Genomic DNA, 14,886 nt, shown 5'->3' with positions numbered 1-14,886 from the left:
CTCATTATGTCATGGACGCAAGAGTAGAAGAAAGGAGGGAAGTGTGGAGAAAGGGGCCCTTAGAGTGCACTGCCGCCAAGGGTTTCGACATGCTGACGCCATCTTTCCAGTTCCTATATAATGCTTCTCTTCTGTGCCTTAGATTTAACAAATCCTCCTTGTCAGATGGGGGAGCAGGAGGATGTGACAATCGTGGCATGGAACCGTGGAGTCGGACAGACTGGGTTTACTTCTGAATGCCTCCTTTGACAGAATTTCTATCCTCCAGCTTCACAACTAACCTCCCCGTGCCTTTCAGTTTCCAAACTGGTAAAATTGACATAATAATGCTGCTCCCAGTTGGGGTTGTTGCACAAATTGTGTATCAATTAAAAAAAATTAATATTGGCAAAGGTCACAAGGCAAATCGTAGCATATAATGAATTAACCATGTGCTAGGTATTATTGGATTTCCTTATGACTATGTGATATTCACTCAATTTAGGACAGCCTAACTCCTTGTTAGTTTGCTCAACAGTCTTTCAATTGAGGGACTAGATACTAAGCATTTATTCTTCAGACAGTTTTCCCTAGTCTTTCTCTAAGGAGTTGCCTTCCTCCCTATTTAGTACAGGATACACCCAGACACCAAATTCCCAGCAGAAGGAGTTTGATATCCTGATGGGGGAAGCAGGAGCAAAGGGATGGGATAGGGTGGAGCTAGGGTGGGCTGCCTCTGAATCAGGCAAAGGTATACAGCAAACAGTAGCTGTTTTTGTTTGTATGTGTGTTTGGTTTTATGTTTGTTTGCTTGCTTGTCTGCTTGTTTGTTTTTGCAGAAGTGGATGTTAAGGAGAAAAGGGGAAGTCTGTGCTAGGGTGAGTTGGTAAGCCCTGACTGGATAAGTTAGCCAGTGTAGCCAAATACTGAATTTTGATTACTGGATCTTGGTGTTTTGTCTCAGGAATGAGCCAGGGGTCAAATAAGGAACATGACGGGGCTAGCTTTTGGAATGTATACTAACTGTTTAGCAGGGGCAAAGAAAAGAAAAGGGAAAGGGGAAAGACCTGTCTGCAAAGCTTAGGCCTGCTAGAGAGCCCTTCACTTCCAATTTAAGTAAAAAAGGAATTCTTTCTTACTGGATTAAGAAACATCACATATGTGCCTGCATAGTAGTAGCTGTGTCCTTGAGAACTCCTTTTTACCCCTCCATTAATTTTTTATTCACTTTACAGCCTGATTGCACCCCTCTTTCCTCCTCTCTCTCCCAGTCTCACCCTTACACCCATTTTCCCCTACTCCTCTCTCCCATTCTCCTTAGAGAAGGGGAGCCCTCCATTGGTACCCAGACACCCTGGCACATAAAGTTATTGCAGGACTGAGAGTATCCTCTCCCACTGAGGGGAGAGACAGGCAGACAAGGCATCTCCCTTATGGGAAAGGGATTCAAAAGGTTTGCAACAACAGAGTCAGAGATGTCCCTGATGCAGTCATTAGGGAACGCACAAGAAGACTGATACATATGTGTGGGGGTCCTAGGTTCAGCCATGAGAACTATTTGGTTGGTATTTCAGTGTCTGTGATCCCCATGGGCCCAGGTTTGTTGACTCCATGTAGGCTTTCTTAAACTCCTTGTGCATGTGATAGTTTCCTTCCCAAGGACAGTAACTCTCTGTCCCAGCAATTTTGTCTCCTCTGTATGGCAGCTGACTTACCAATGGCCTTGCAGAGAAGAGTCTCCGTTGTAAAACCAAAAAGCAGAATCAGTCTGTCATTACCTCACAGCCAGAATTGTGGGGACAATTAGTTGCATTTGCTTTGAAGGATATTTGCAAACGCATGGAGAAAATAATTTCTGACCAGGACTTTGTAAGGGCAGTTGACACACTGTTGACAATGTGTGGAGACCAAGGACACTGGAATATTCCCTGATGCCTAGTGTCAACCCCACAACAGATATTATTTGGTTCCAAGTGGCGAGAGTATCAGGAATTAGAAACCTGACCAGAGGCTCTTCCCTATTGTTGCAACACGTGGGTGACAAACTAGGAGAATGAATGACTAGTCAAGTTTAGTGCTCCACTCTATATAATATTGAATATTAACATTGGATATTTATTTACTGTGTTTCAAGGAGATGTTATCTGCTTTCCTACCTTACATCAAATTCTAACGTTTGGAAACTCAATTTTAAGGATAATTAGAGAATAGCATTGGCCAATGAAGAATAAAGAAATCATAACAGACAAGTATCCAGTGCAATTGGGTGCTAAAGGGGGAGGGACCGTATTTTGAATGGCATGTTTAGCCCTTCTAAGTCCTCCTGAATCATTTTATACTGTTTTGAATCTCATTTGTTAGGGACTTGGTTGTCCATTTTGCAGAAACTCTGGTTCATAGCAATGCCAGACAAGTCTTGCATTGGTATCGCAACTCAGACCCGTATTGAGTTTTCTCTGTTTTCTTGACCCCTTAAACAGGTCATAGCACATTTGTCTCCCAAGCTAGACACCTCCAAGTTCTGTTTTTTTTTTAGTTTAGTCTTTCTCATACTTCCCTCTTCCTTGTTTACTGAATCTTATCAATTCAGCCACTTTTTATTGTTCTTGATGTACTTCTCTTTTTGCTTCATTTCTCAATATCTTTACTACAGCTACATTTACTGTCCCAAGGCCTGTGTTGTCCCATCCTCTCCAGTCGCTTGACCCTCAATGACAGTATTCCCTGTGTACAACATAGTGACCTCCTTCAAAATGTTCTCAAATCTGCCCACATATTTAGTTTCTTCCATTTCTCCCAACTCAAGATGAACCATTTTTTTAGATTCCTTTAAGAGTTTATAATATTCCCCTCTTGTCAACTTAGCGCAAGGTTTACTTATGTCTACCTTATTATTTGATATAAATTTATATCTTCTATAAGCATTACCTCTTTTACTATAGTGATTATTATATTAGAAACCACAGGGAATGATAGGAGAGATGTTTATACAAGCCCCTGAGGAAGGACAAGTTTATTTGGAAACTGCTAATTAATAGCATTTCTATATCTCATTAAAAGGGGGAGTAAATATTTCCTATTTTCAAAGCATGAATAAAATCTAGCACTTACTTTCTTAAAATAACTTCAAAATAAGCACTGAAAGTTCTGTTGCTACACAGTATTTCATTAACAATAAAAATTTAGATTTCCCAAATATGTACAAAGCAAATAATTTAGTCACATCACTTTACAACACAGTTTGACACGATGGCAGACATAAATCAAAATGAAAAAGACAGCATTGGAAACTATTTGTCGATGATATTAGCCTTTAAAGCTGACCCCTTTCTTTGTAACGTTATCCTGGCTTAGGAATTCCATTATAATAACACAAAATGAACTAACCCAACAAGTGCATAGAATGTGGTTAGGGAGTGTCGTGTAGTGGCTTAAATATGTGGTCAGTTTTGAAAGATTTTATGGAAAGATACAGTGAGCCAATTCAAAACTATATTTTGCCGAACAGATTAAAGAAACACTGAATATGGTAGGAGATGATCATATGTTTATGATATATGTTTCATAATTACAGACCTATTGATTTATTTTAATATAATTTCAATCACTTTATGTAATGTCAAATGGTATAAAATGATTCTATATTTCATCATAAAGTATTAATCAGTGAGGTGGAGCCAATCCTCTAAAATAAATTAAGTTAATTGATGCCGTGGCTGTGGGAAGGTTAAGATCTAGCTGAGAGGTAAAATTCATGTTACCACTCTTTAGATTCTGTGGGAAAGAAAATATATATATATATATATATATATATATATATATATGTGTGTGTGTGTGTGTGTGTGTGTGTGTGTGTGTGTATTGAAAATATTGGAAATAACTCTATCTATTAGATTTTAGGTAACTTAGGTTTAGAAAAATAGCCTATGGTAAAAATAAAAACAAATGAGAAGTGCAGATAATTCCAGAGATAAATAGGAATAGAAGAAAGATAAGTATAGTAACACATGTGACACACATTACTCTGTATGTTAATATAAAAGCATCCGTAAGGAACACTGCCTCCACAGGGAATTAGTCAGTTTCACTACTTAGAATATTTACCTAGATCTGTTTTTTAAAGAAAAAAAAAAGTAAGAAATTAAATTTCACAAACATAACTTTGCTGAATAAATTGACCAGACACAGCCAGAAATTGAGTATTTCCAAACCAATAAAGTACAGGTGCTAAGGACAATATGTAAGAGACTAAATAAATTTCCTTCTCTGTTCTATTTTCTCTTAATTTCTCTACATTCTGAAGAACAATGTATTGCTCATTGATATAAATGCTAACTTTCACACTAAGGAATAGAGAATCTAGTTGGAACACAAGCAACAGGGTTTACTAACTGTATACGTTCTCTAACACATTGGCAGGATTCCCAGTCCTTATGACAAACAATGGCGAATATTCCTTCTCCTATGGGACCTCCACTTCAGATTGCATGAGTCTCATAGAAAGTTACTGTCTTGAGAGCTTACATGGTTCAACACTGAGCACCATATATAGAACCAGGTTAAGAAAAAATAGGAACATTTCAGATGAGTGTTGGGAGCCAGAGGACACTCATAAATTCTTGTGCTATTAGAAAGAAAAAAGAAAGAAAGGTAGAAAGGAAGGAAGGAAGGAAGGAAGGAAGGAAGGAAAAAAGAAAGACACCAAAGAAAGACAGAGCAAACCGTGCAAGAGAGAGGCATAACATGTGCTTGCCGTTTGAGAATGATCTCAAAATCAAAAGAGACGACGGAGCTGCAGAAGTTAGAGGTTGCATGCACTCTTAAGGCCCTCAACACAATGAGTCCTTATTTGAGAACAGGGATATGTCTTGCCCATGTTTTATAATGTTTTCCCCAAAGCTGATCACGTCTGATAATGAATAGTAGGAAGCATGGTTGGGTCGTCTGAAGTCATGTTTCCATTTTAGTGGAGACCCATCAACAAGAATGGTATGGGAAGGAGGCATGTTAATTCATATGTTTTGATACTTACGATCCTTCCTTCCCTAAAACCGAAACACTCAGCTGAATGCCTCAGGATACATATCTGCCATAAATTCATTTTTTTATCTAATTTGTCTGAGATCTAAGCTTCCTGTGGAGGTCTAAGATCAAAGGAGTTGATTCTTTCTGATGTTGGCAGTGACACATAATGTGTGCTGACTTAGTTCTGTCTATAAGCTCACAGTGGGAGGTGGCCAGCCTCCCTGGGCACCTTTACACTGGGAACTTTCATTTCAGCATGGGAGTCTGTCAGGTGTGTTGCTGATTGGAGCTGCCATGTAAATAATTCATGGGAGCCCTTTTATTTTAAATGTTTAGGGGTCCGCAAAAGGAAGCTAGGCTTGCAGAAGTCTTTTATGAATAGATGCAGACTTGAAAAAAAAAACAAAAGGACAGGGAGATTTCCAAGGAAGGTCTCTCAAAACCAGGCTGAGAACATCTTCAATGGGTTCAGAAAAAGCGACTTGTAGTGTTTGATTCCTCAGCTCTGTAGTCGTATTGGTTTTATCTAAGGATTCAAATGTAAAGCCCGTTTTTCTTTTAAAGTCTGCTTCTACGTGACCATTGATTATTCTTGTTCCTGGTTATTTGCTGTTGCTGGAAAAACCTCCTTTTCCTCCTAGTGAGAACAGTAGTTTTGGGGGTGATACCAAGTCCAGTACAAGCTACATAAGGAGGCATGGTGATTGTGCAAAGTTGACCACAGGAAACAGTTCCTCCCTTGAAGGCTTTCAAAACCCTGTGAGGAAGAAAGGGCCAACACACAAGTGAAGGTGGCCAATCGTGGCAGTCTCATAGGCCAAGTGAGACACCTCAGTCAGTGGGCCTTGAGATACAAATCCATGTAGCTGAGCTTTCAAGAAATGTTTGTGGAAGGAGTCACAGACCCTACAGGAGAATTAGCATAACCAGGAAGTTCCTATAGCTCTCAGCAAGAGAATCTTTCCTGTTAGGTGACCATGGCAGGTAAATAGCAGGCAACAAGGGTCTGGAAAGGGATAGCGGGCATGTGAAGAACATGTACTTCTCAAATATCAATCCATCCCTTGGACATGATAAGAGCAATATGATTTCTTCTCACTTTTCTACCGTGAATAAAAAGCGCCATTTGTACATTCATCGCTGCAACTGCCTTCATTTGCCTTCACATCCCTTTTCAATCTGCCGTTACAATGAACTGAAGCTGAAACTGGTACTCTGTGCCCAGTTCCTTACGGTAAAATAAAGATGTGCCCATTGTCTTCTAACAAAGAGAAGAAGGCAGCGCTCGGAGAGTTGGAACTCTATAATATGCCAGTTAATAAATTGCCAAGTCCAATGTGTAACCCCAGATAAAGGACTGTAGGGGAGATTCGAGATAAATGGGTAAATGTAGAGGATGGTGTTACTGCTTCCTAAGAATTTGGACAGATCTCTCATTTTGTAAACAGTAAGGCACATGACGTTGTCTGTCGCATGCATTGGAGAATAGTGCAGAGTGGAGGGATGACTCTCACACAGCCAGCTTTTAGAAGAGGAGAGTGAGTGCTCACCATGACTTCTGTCACTAATGTCCTTGTTTCTTAGATCTCTGCACTTGTTCTAATCTTTGCACAGTATTGGTGTGGTATTGGCCTCCACCAACTGTGTATAGCCAAAAATGCTTGAATTATTCCAGACGGTCTGTTCCTGCTTTATTTGTAGTCTTAAAAATTATTTGTCTCTTAACTCCTTTATATCTAAAGCAGTGATAATAACACTTCATACATCAGAAAGTTGTTTCAAGTGTGAAACTACATGTGGAACTGGAGTGGAACATCTGTTGACTTTTGTAATTGTGATATGTACTAGTTAAGATTATTAAAGCAAATTTTTAGGTTTTTTTTTTTTAATTCAGCTTTCCGAATAAACAGGTTGATTGGCTTGATGCTTGGCCTTGGCTGTGATTTGACACATATTTACATATTTTCAAATTTGACTCATATTTACAATTAAAAATATTTCTTAACTTAATAACATCATGAGTGGTTTTTTTTTCTTCTTCTGGGAATGATATAATCGCATTTTGGTTACATGGTTAATATTAATTACAAGTTGAGTAGGCAAAATAGTACTTTTTAAGGAAAATATTTCTAAATTTATTTGGAAATTTGGTGAATAGATGTCATTCAATGTTTTATTCTTTGACTATGCTGTCATGATGGCTAAATATAGAACTTGAGTATAGAATATAATAATCAACTGATTGAAAACAAAGTCCATTCTTCTCTTATGTTCTTTTTATAGACATGAGAATGAAGGTCATGGAGGGAAGGCAGAACCAGTTTTCCCAACACTCAATGGATGGAGTGTCCAAAAGAAAAGTTAGCCGCCGTGCTGTCCCAGAGGAAAGAACAGCTACACCTGCCCTGAAGATTCCCAGAACCACCTGTGTCCCAGGAGCTCTTCCTCAGCAGTTGACTCTGCCGGAGCCTGGGAACTGGCAGGAGGCCCAACAGCAGCTGCTTAGATACCAGCTGGCAGGCCGCGATCAGCTGCTTCTGTTATGCCCAGACCTCAGGCAAGAGAGGCAGCAGGGTCAGGAGCCTAGCCAGCTGAACAAAGGGAGTGGCCGCTGCATGGGGCTGTCTCAAGAGAAGGCCACTTGCGTTCCCACTGAGACCTTCTGCCTTCACACAGCTCCACCAGAAACTATCCAGTAACAGCTGTGGGCGCGGAGCACTGTGGGCGTTTGTATGAAAAGGAGAAACTGTTCAAAATTATTTCTACATGGTGAACGGGGGAGGAGAGGTCTGATCTGTTTGGACAACTAAGGGAGAATGGGGACGACTGTAATTAAGCTTCTCTTAGAGCCAACACTCAGGATGCTTCAGGCTTGTCTTATGGAAGACCTGTGATAGATTTAGTTAGCTGATGTTGTATCTGCAGGACTACAGAAATACTCAGGAGATATCTTACACCAAAGCTTATCCCCCAAACAGAGGTAACGTAATAAGAGTTACTTGTAGATTTTATTTCGTGGTTTAAATTTAGTAATTATTGGGAGCTTTCTGCATTGCAAGCATTATTATTTGCACCTCATGAGTATTTGTACATGAAAGATGATGGTCACATAGGCTTTGTTGGGATTTCAGTTAAGAAAAAGATATGAAAACACTAAATTTAGGCAATTTTTATGTACTATAGGTACATTTCACACCAGGTATTTATATGAAAAGGGGAAATATTCAAAGCTACTTCTCTGTGGTAAGTGGGAAAAGAGAGGTCTGATCTGTTTGGACAACTAAGGGAAAAATGTGGACTCTCAATATTTTGACTTAATAGTTCTAATAATTTCTTCTAGTTGGGTAAAATTTACAACTACCAGGGAATTTTTCTAGAAGACTAAACATAATCTAATGGTAAAGTGGACTAATGGCTCTCTTATTTATCAGAGAACTGATTTTTGTTTCCCACAAAAAGCAAGTATAAGGAGTGCCCAAGAGACTAGAAAAGAAATCTTAGGTATGGTCTTTTGAAGCTGTGTTTAGGGAGATGAAGCAAAGAGGTAGCTGATGCTTTAAGAAAGAAAGTGCATCAATCACCCTCTCTAAACTGCTGAAAATTTTATAAGGAATAGATAGATGCCAAAGGATTTTCCTGAACTGATTGATATATTTATGTGACCTTTTATCTTCTTTAGTTTACTGATACAGTAATGCATTCCGTGACTTGGATTCAAACGCTGAACCAAATTTACATACCTTAAATAAATCCTGCTGGCATATTTTTTGATATACTAACAGGTTTAGTTTGCTGATATTTTATTGTATTTTATATCTAAATGATATAAAATATTATAAAATAATATAAAATGATATGAGATATTCGATCATAATTTCAGTTTATTTTTTCAATTAACTTTAGCCATGCATAGTTTGAATGCCTGTAGCCTAAGCTTTCCCAAAAGAGACGGCCGGAAAATGCTTTAGCACGGGAATTCAAGGCCAGTCTGAACCCCATAGCAAGACAAAATAATTTCTTTAAAACGTGAATTAGGTGTAGGGCATCTGGTGACACATGCCTCTGGCCCCAGTACTCAAGAGATAGAATAGCAGGCATCACAAATTTAAAGGTAGCCTGGGATCCACAATATGCTGCAAGCCAACATGACTTATCCACAAAGAACTTGTCTCAATAGAGAAAAAAGAATTAGGAATGCTCTGTATTTTCTGGAAGAAATTCTGTGAAGTTGGAGGGGGGAAATGGAACTTTTGTTGTTGTTTTCTGTAGTCTGTAAAAACATTGTATGGAATAGACATGACTCTTCTCCATCTATTTGGTCGGTTTCAGTATCAAAATTGCTTGGCCTACACATGGCTTTTTCAAATTTTTTTAAATTATGGATTCAATTTTTTATAGATTATAGAACTATTCAATTAAAAAAAAAGAAAGAAAGTGCAGACCACTTTAACATACTCATCCATCTCTACTTAAACTAAAGAATACTTTAAGTGCACTGACTTATCACATTTGTCTGCTTCTCAGAAAGCCTTATAACATGAGAATATGAAGAAAAGATATGGAAGACAGTCAGGCAGTGAAAAGAATTTCTACATTTTTCCGTGGAAAAATGTCAGATTTTCCCACAGTTTAAACCAAGATTTTTCCAATCTCCTTATGGCTAAAGGAGCTCTTCTGGGGTTGAGACGAGACACAGGCAAGCAATCCTGTCTTCTATGGCTAACTCTTAAATGATGGCAGCTTAGAAATTGAAACCATAGGATGTATTGGTAAGGAGTAATCATCAACTAGAAAGCATTATCTCTTTCCACCACGAGTCGGCCACAGCTATCTCTGCCTCTTCTTTAAACATTCTTGAAGTAGCTCATAAAGCTCCTTGTTTCTAAGATTACTTAGTTCTGAGGTGTTGACTCTTTCCTGTGGCTCTCTACTGACTGCTGAGAGGAGGAATGATGACGCTGAGTCCGATGCTCCCTGGAGATGAAAATCCAGTCTATATGCGTGCTGAGATGGCATAAATCAATTGCAATGATACAAAATTACCATTAAGCTATAAACTAGCTTCCTCAGGATAAATCTTATAGATGTATCTTTTCAGACAACAAAGGTACTTTAGAATTAGCTACCAAAACCCAACACTTCTGCGTAGCATTCCTTCTCCCATTTAATTAGCCCTTGCAATAACTCTTTTATTATATTTCATTTAGTAACCTTTTGATCTTTAAAACCATTGGCCTTGGCAAACTCTAGTGCATACTCTTAATTCTCAAGAACTGTGATCTTCCTGGACCATACCCTTTCAGAAATTAAGGAGTTTGAGGACTGCAGGAGAGTAGCCTTCAGTCACTGTGTTGGTTCCTGTTTGTCTTCGCCTTACATCTGCACTCGGGTAACTGCCTTCAACTCTTCCAATCTCTGCCCTGACTTTTGGTGAACTCTATTCCGTGTACCTACTGAGACTTTTCACAGCCACTGTGGAGTCAGTGCAGAGCTCAACCCTGCTCCAGCTCGCTATTTTCCCCTCCTCATTCAATAAATGGCACTATATCGTAACAGCAATCATGACCCTTTTTTATATGTCAACGTTCTCAGTCAACTCCCAAGACTCATTTATACACATTTCTGCAGTCTAATGTTAATCTCCTCATCCGTACCCCATGCAGTTCAGGATCGCCTTTGTGTGAGATAAGTTTTGAGCTGGTTCTCTTTTTCACTGCTTAAAAAGAAAAAAGATGGGTGAGTGGGATAAATGCTGGGAGCAGGAAAAGAAGCTAAGATCATTTGTGGCTTAGAACAAGTCTGTAACTGCACCATTGATGAAGGTAAATATTTCTGAGCTACTCCTATTAACCAAATAAACCATGGGATAAACATCTTTTTTCCTGTGTCATTTCAAAGAATCTATTTTTGTTGCTCATTTCCAATGCTCTCTATATGACGTGCCCTTCCTCCCAAGAGATTATTTTGCTAAAGCTCTGAGGATTTAAAAATATTTGAGAACAGATTTTAAGAGATGCTCATCACAGAAAGCTGATAAATATGAGAGGTGATACAAATGTCATTTAGCTTTACTGAACTGTTTTACAGTAGATGTGTATTTGAAAACTCTACTTTGTACTGAGTAAATACATGCAATTGTTAATCTGTCAAATATATTAAAACATTCATGAATATTTTTGCATAGTAAAATACAAAGGGAAGGCGGTGGAGTTTGTCCCATTTTTCTTGCTTTTTGCATCAGGTTCAGGGAGCCTTCAACAAATGTCGTTCCTAGAGAAGAGACTGAGGCATGGGAGTCTGGTAGTTACCATAGAATTCTTGCCCATGATGCTGCCAGTGAAGTTTCTAAAAATGAAGATGCCTTGAGCTGTCTGAGGCTTTCTCTCTTCCAAAAGCTACTTAGTTGAATGAGTTCTACCCATCTAACAGCAGAATACCGAACATACAGAATTGCCATAGATTAAAATGCACATGAAGTACATTCAAAAACAAAATGGGAGAAACACTATGAAACACATGCATTTGTTACTCAACTAAATGTCTTTTAAACTGTGTATGTCTGTGACAGTAAATTCCATCCCATCATTTATTTTCTTTCTAATTCTATGAAGAATTGAGTTCGAATTTGGGTGGGGATTGCATTGAATCTGTAGATTGCTTTTGGCAAGATGGCCATTTTTACAATGTTAATCTCACCAATCCATGAGCATGGGAGGTCTTTCCATCTTCTGAGATCTTCTTTAATTTCTGTTTTTAGCGACTTGAAGTTCTTGTCATACAGATCTTTCACTTGCTTGGTTAGAGCCATACCGAGGTATTTTATAATATTTGTGACTATTCTGAAGGGTGTCATTTCCTTAATTTCTTTCTCAGTCTATTTATTATTTGAGTAGAGGAAGGCTACTGATTTGTTTGAGTTAATTTTCTATCCAACCACTTTGCTGAAGTTGTTTATCATGTTTAAGAATTCTCTGGTGGAATTTTTGGGGTCACTTTGAAGGCTCATTTCCCCAGTGTGGGGGAATGCTAGGGTGTTGAGGTAGGAGTGGGTGGGTGGGAGTGGGAACATCTTCATAAAAGCAGGGTAGGAAGGAAGCAGGGAGGGAGGATGGTAGAGGGGGTAATGGGAATAATATTTGAAATGTAAATACATAAAATATCAAATAAAAAATGTGGACATTTATTCTATCATTCTCTCCCCAAATTTAAAATTCTTTCAGTGTCAATTTTAGAAAAGCAATAAGAAGGAATTAGAATCAAATGGAGAACAATTTCTTACAATCTTCATTATAGCACTGTGACAAATTATAGACATACGTAAGAGAGGAAGTTCCCAGACTGCAGCTTTAAAAGACAAATGAAATATTTTTTATTAAGTCAAGTGAGATATAAGGATTTGGGTGTTTCACATTCTTTTGACCTGGTAAGTTTAAAATACATTACCAAAATCAACTGGGAATCTCTTCACCTGAACAATTAAAATAAAGACTAGATTCTCTTTAGCATGGTAGTTTCTTGTGTGTAAGAAAATTCTTTAATATATTAGAACCTTTTAAAATTCATTGAAATCCAAAGGGATGATTGTATTTTTGTCACCTTATTTTTGGTATCTGAAAAACATTTTATTATACCACTCTTTCCCTTATTTCAAAGTAGTAGCAATAGAAAATATGTGAGAACATATTCTACTCTCCATTCTGTAGAAGAAAAAGAGGCAGTTGTCAAGTTAGGGTCAAAGGCAAATTCCAAAGTTCAAATGCAGCAATTCATCCTTCTTGTACAATAGAATGTCCAATAGAAAAAAACTATTCAATTTATGCAATATCAATATGCTAAAAAATCAAATTGAACAATGTCTAGTATGCTTCTCCCAATTCAGGTACAAAAAAATGTATTCATCCACATGAAGGAGACAAAGGAATGTAAGAAATTCCCATACTATTTAGCTATGCCTGCCAGATAATGTGACTCTGTCTTAGGTTAGTAGCACAGTGTGATTTTTCCCTAAGACTTGATTTCTTTTCTTTTCTTTTCTTGGATATTTTCCTTATTTACATTTCAAATGTTATTCTTTTCCCTGTTTCCCTTCCAGAAACCCCCATACTATCCTCCCACCCCCTACCTCCATGAGGGTGCTCCCCCACCCACCCACCCATCCACTCCTTCCCACCTCCCTGCCCTGGCATTCCCCGACACTGGGGCATTGAACCTTCACAGGACCAAGGGCCTCTCCTCCTATTGATGCTTGACAACGCCCATCCTCTGCTACATATGGGACTTAATTCTAATCCAGTAAATACCATATGCTATAACACTGAAATTGATTATTCACTGTCAGTTCCTCAGATTTAGTCCCTCAAGTTAGAGATATAACATGCTATATGTATACTCTAGTTTATAAAAAAGGATAGCTTGAGAAATTAAATATTGAAGAATTTTTCTTAATATCAGGTAAATAAATAATCTTGAGTGTTTCCCTAGAGTCTTGAATACTCTAGCAGTATTATCCATTTTGGATTATAGATTGAGTCAACTCCTATTTCCAACAAAATTTTATTCTATTCTCAATGTCACAGCTTCAATTATCACCTCTTTCTAAAGTCCTCAATCTCTTCCCATATACTAGTTTGTCTCAATAATAATCCAACATAATTAATAAATTCATACCCTGAAAGATAATGGAAACCAAGAGAAAAAACAAGGATATTCATCTGTTAACACATTCTTTTAATAAGGTGGTTTCTATTACGCTACAAGTTCATTAATACATCAGTTGACAGTGCTACAGAATAGGGATTACTCTAGTGGTGACCATGAATGACCTATGCACTGTCAGTCTGAACAATGCTTCTCTGTTTTCTCTTTGCATCATCTCTGTTGGGTATCTAATTGAATATTTCTCAGATACTACCATTTTGTTTTGGCTGTATTTTCTGTCCTTGGTTTTTTTGCATGTCCCATGTACTTGTGTGATAGTTATAATGAGAAGTGCTCTTATAAGCTCATATGTATGAATAGTTGGTTCCCAGTTAGTGAACCTGCTTGAGAAGGCTTAGGAGGTGTGCCCTTGTTGGATGAGACATGTCACTGGTTGATGTGCTTTGATGTTTCAAAACACTTGTGATATTCCTAAATATTTTCTTTCAGTCTCCTGCTTATAGATCAAGATGTGATTTCTCATCTGTTCTTGCTATTGTCCCTTTATTTTGCCATCATGGCCTCTAACCCCCTGAAATAGTAATTCCAATTAAATGCATTCTTTTTGTAACTTACAACTTGGTCATTGTGTTTTTTTTTTCTTTTCCGCAAAAATATAAATGTAACAAAGACAGAAGTGAAAGCTGGCACCAACAGAAGATTATTGCTGTGAAGAAGCTGATGATGTTATTTTTTGGAGACTATGGAAGACTTTAGGACTTTGGACTAGAAAAATCACCATTGTAAGATGAGTTTGAGTGGTCATCCTAGTAGAGATGGGAAGACAGTTGTGATGAGAGCAATATGGACTATGAACTTCAACAGATTTCAAAAAAAGAAGCTAGGCCTTAACTAGCAACTCCGTTAGAAGCCATTCTTGTCATATTTTGGGTTAAAATATGGCTGCCTCTGACCCTTGCCCTAAGAATTTACCTGAGGTCAAATCTAAAAGTCAGTATAAAATAATTTTTTTTGGTAGAGAAGATTTTAAACCTTCCTAGTATTGACTGTGTCCTATGGTAATTAGTGATCCCTCGTATGCAGTTCTATAATGACAAAAGAACAAATTGAAAAGAGGAATACAACGGGTACAGTTTGAAGAGAGAGTGCTGGGAAATTTGGTGTCAAAGCTAAGGAGAGGCCAGATCCCCCAGGGAAACAAAGGGAGGAGCTTGTTCAGGACAA

At 38.1% G+C, this 14,886-nt stretch overlaps 1 protein-coding gene across 1 annotated transcript in view; it reads left to right on the top strand.

Annotated features, from left to right (window-relative positions):
* The window catches only part of Pkhd1 (PKHD1 ciliary IPT domain containing fibrocystin/polyductin), a 493,369-nt gene extending 479,093 nt beyond the window's left edge, over nt 1-14,276 (top strand). The window contains exon 67 of the mRNA XM_008766937.4: nt 7,288-14,276. Within this exon, the coding sequence (XP_008765159.2) occupies nt 7,288-7,703 (416 nt within the window). The 3' untranslated portion in view covers nt 7,704-14,276. The remainder of the gene's footprint in view (nt 1-7,287) is intronic.
* Nucleotides 14,277-14,886: the final 610 nt, after the last annotated feature.

Source organism: Rattus norvegicus, chromosome 9, assembly GCF_036323735.1.
Source record: "Rattus norvegicus strain BN/NHsdMcwi chromosome 9, GRCr8, whole genome shotgun sequence".
Taxonomy (NCBI): domain Eukaryota; kingdom Metazoa; phylum Chordata; class Mammalia; order Rodentia; family Muridae; genus Rattus; species Rattus norvegicus.
The sequence above is the reverse complement of the archived record's forward strand: the minus strand, read 5'-3'. Positions and strand labels throughout refer to the sequence as shown.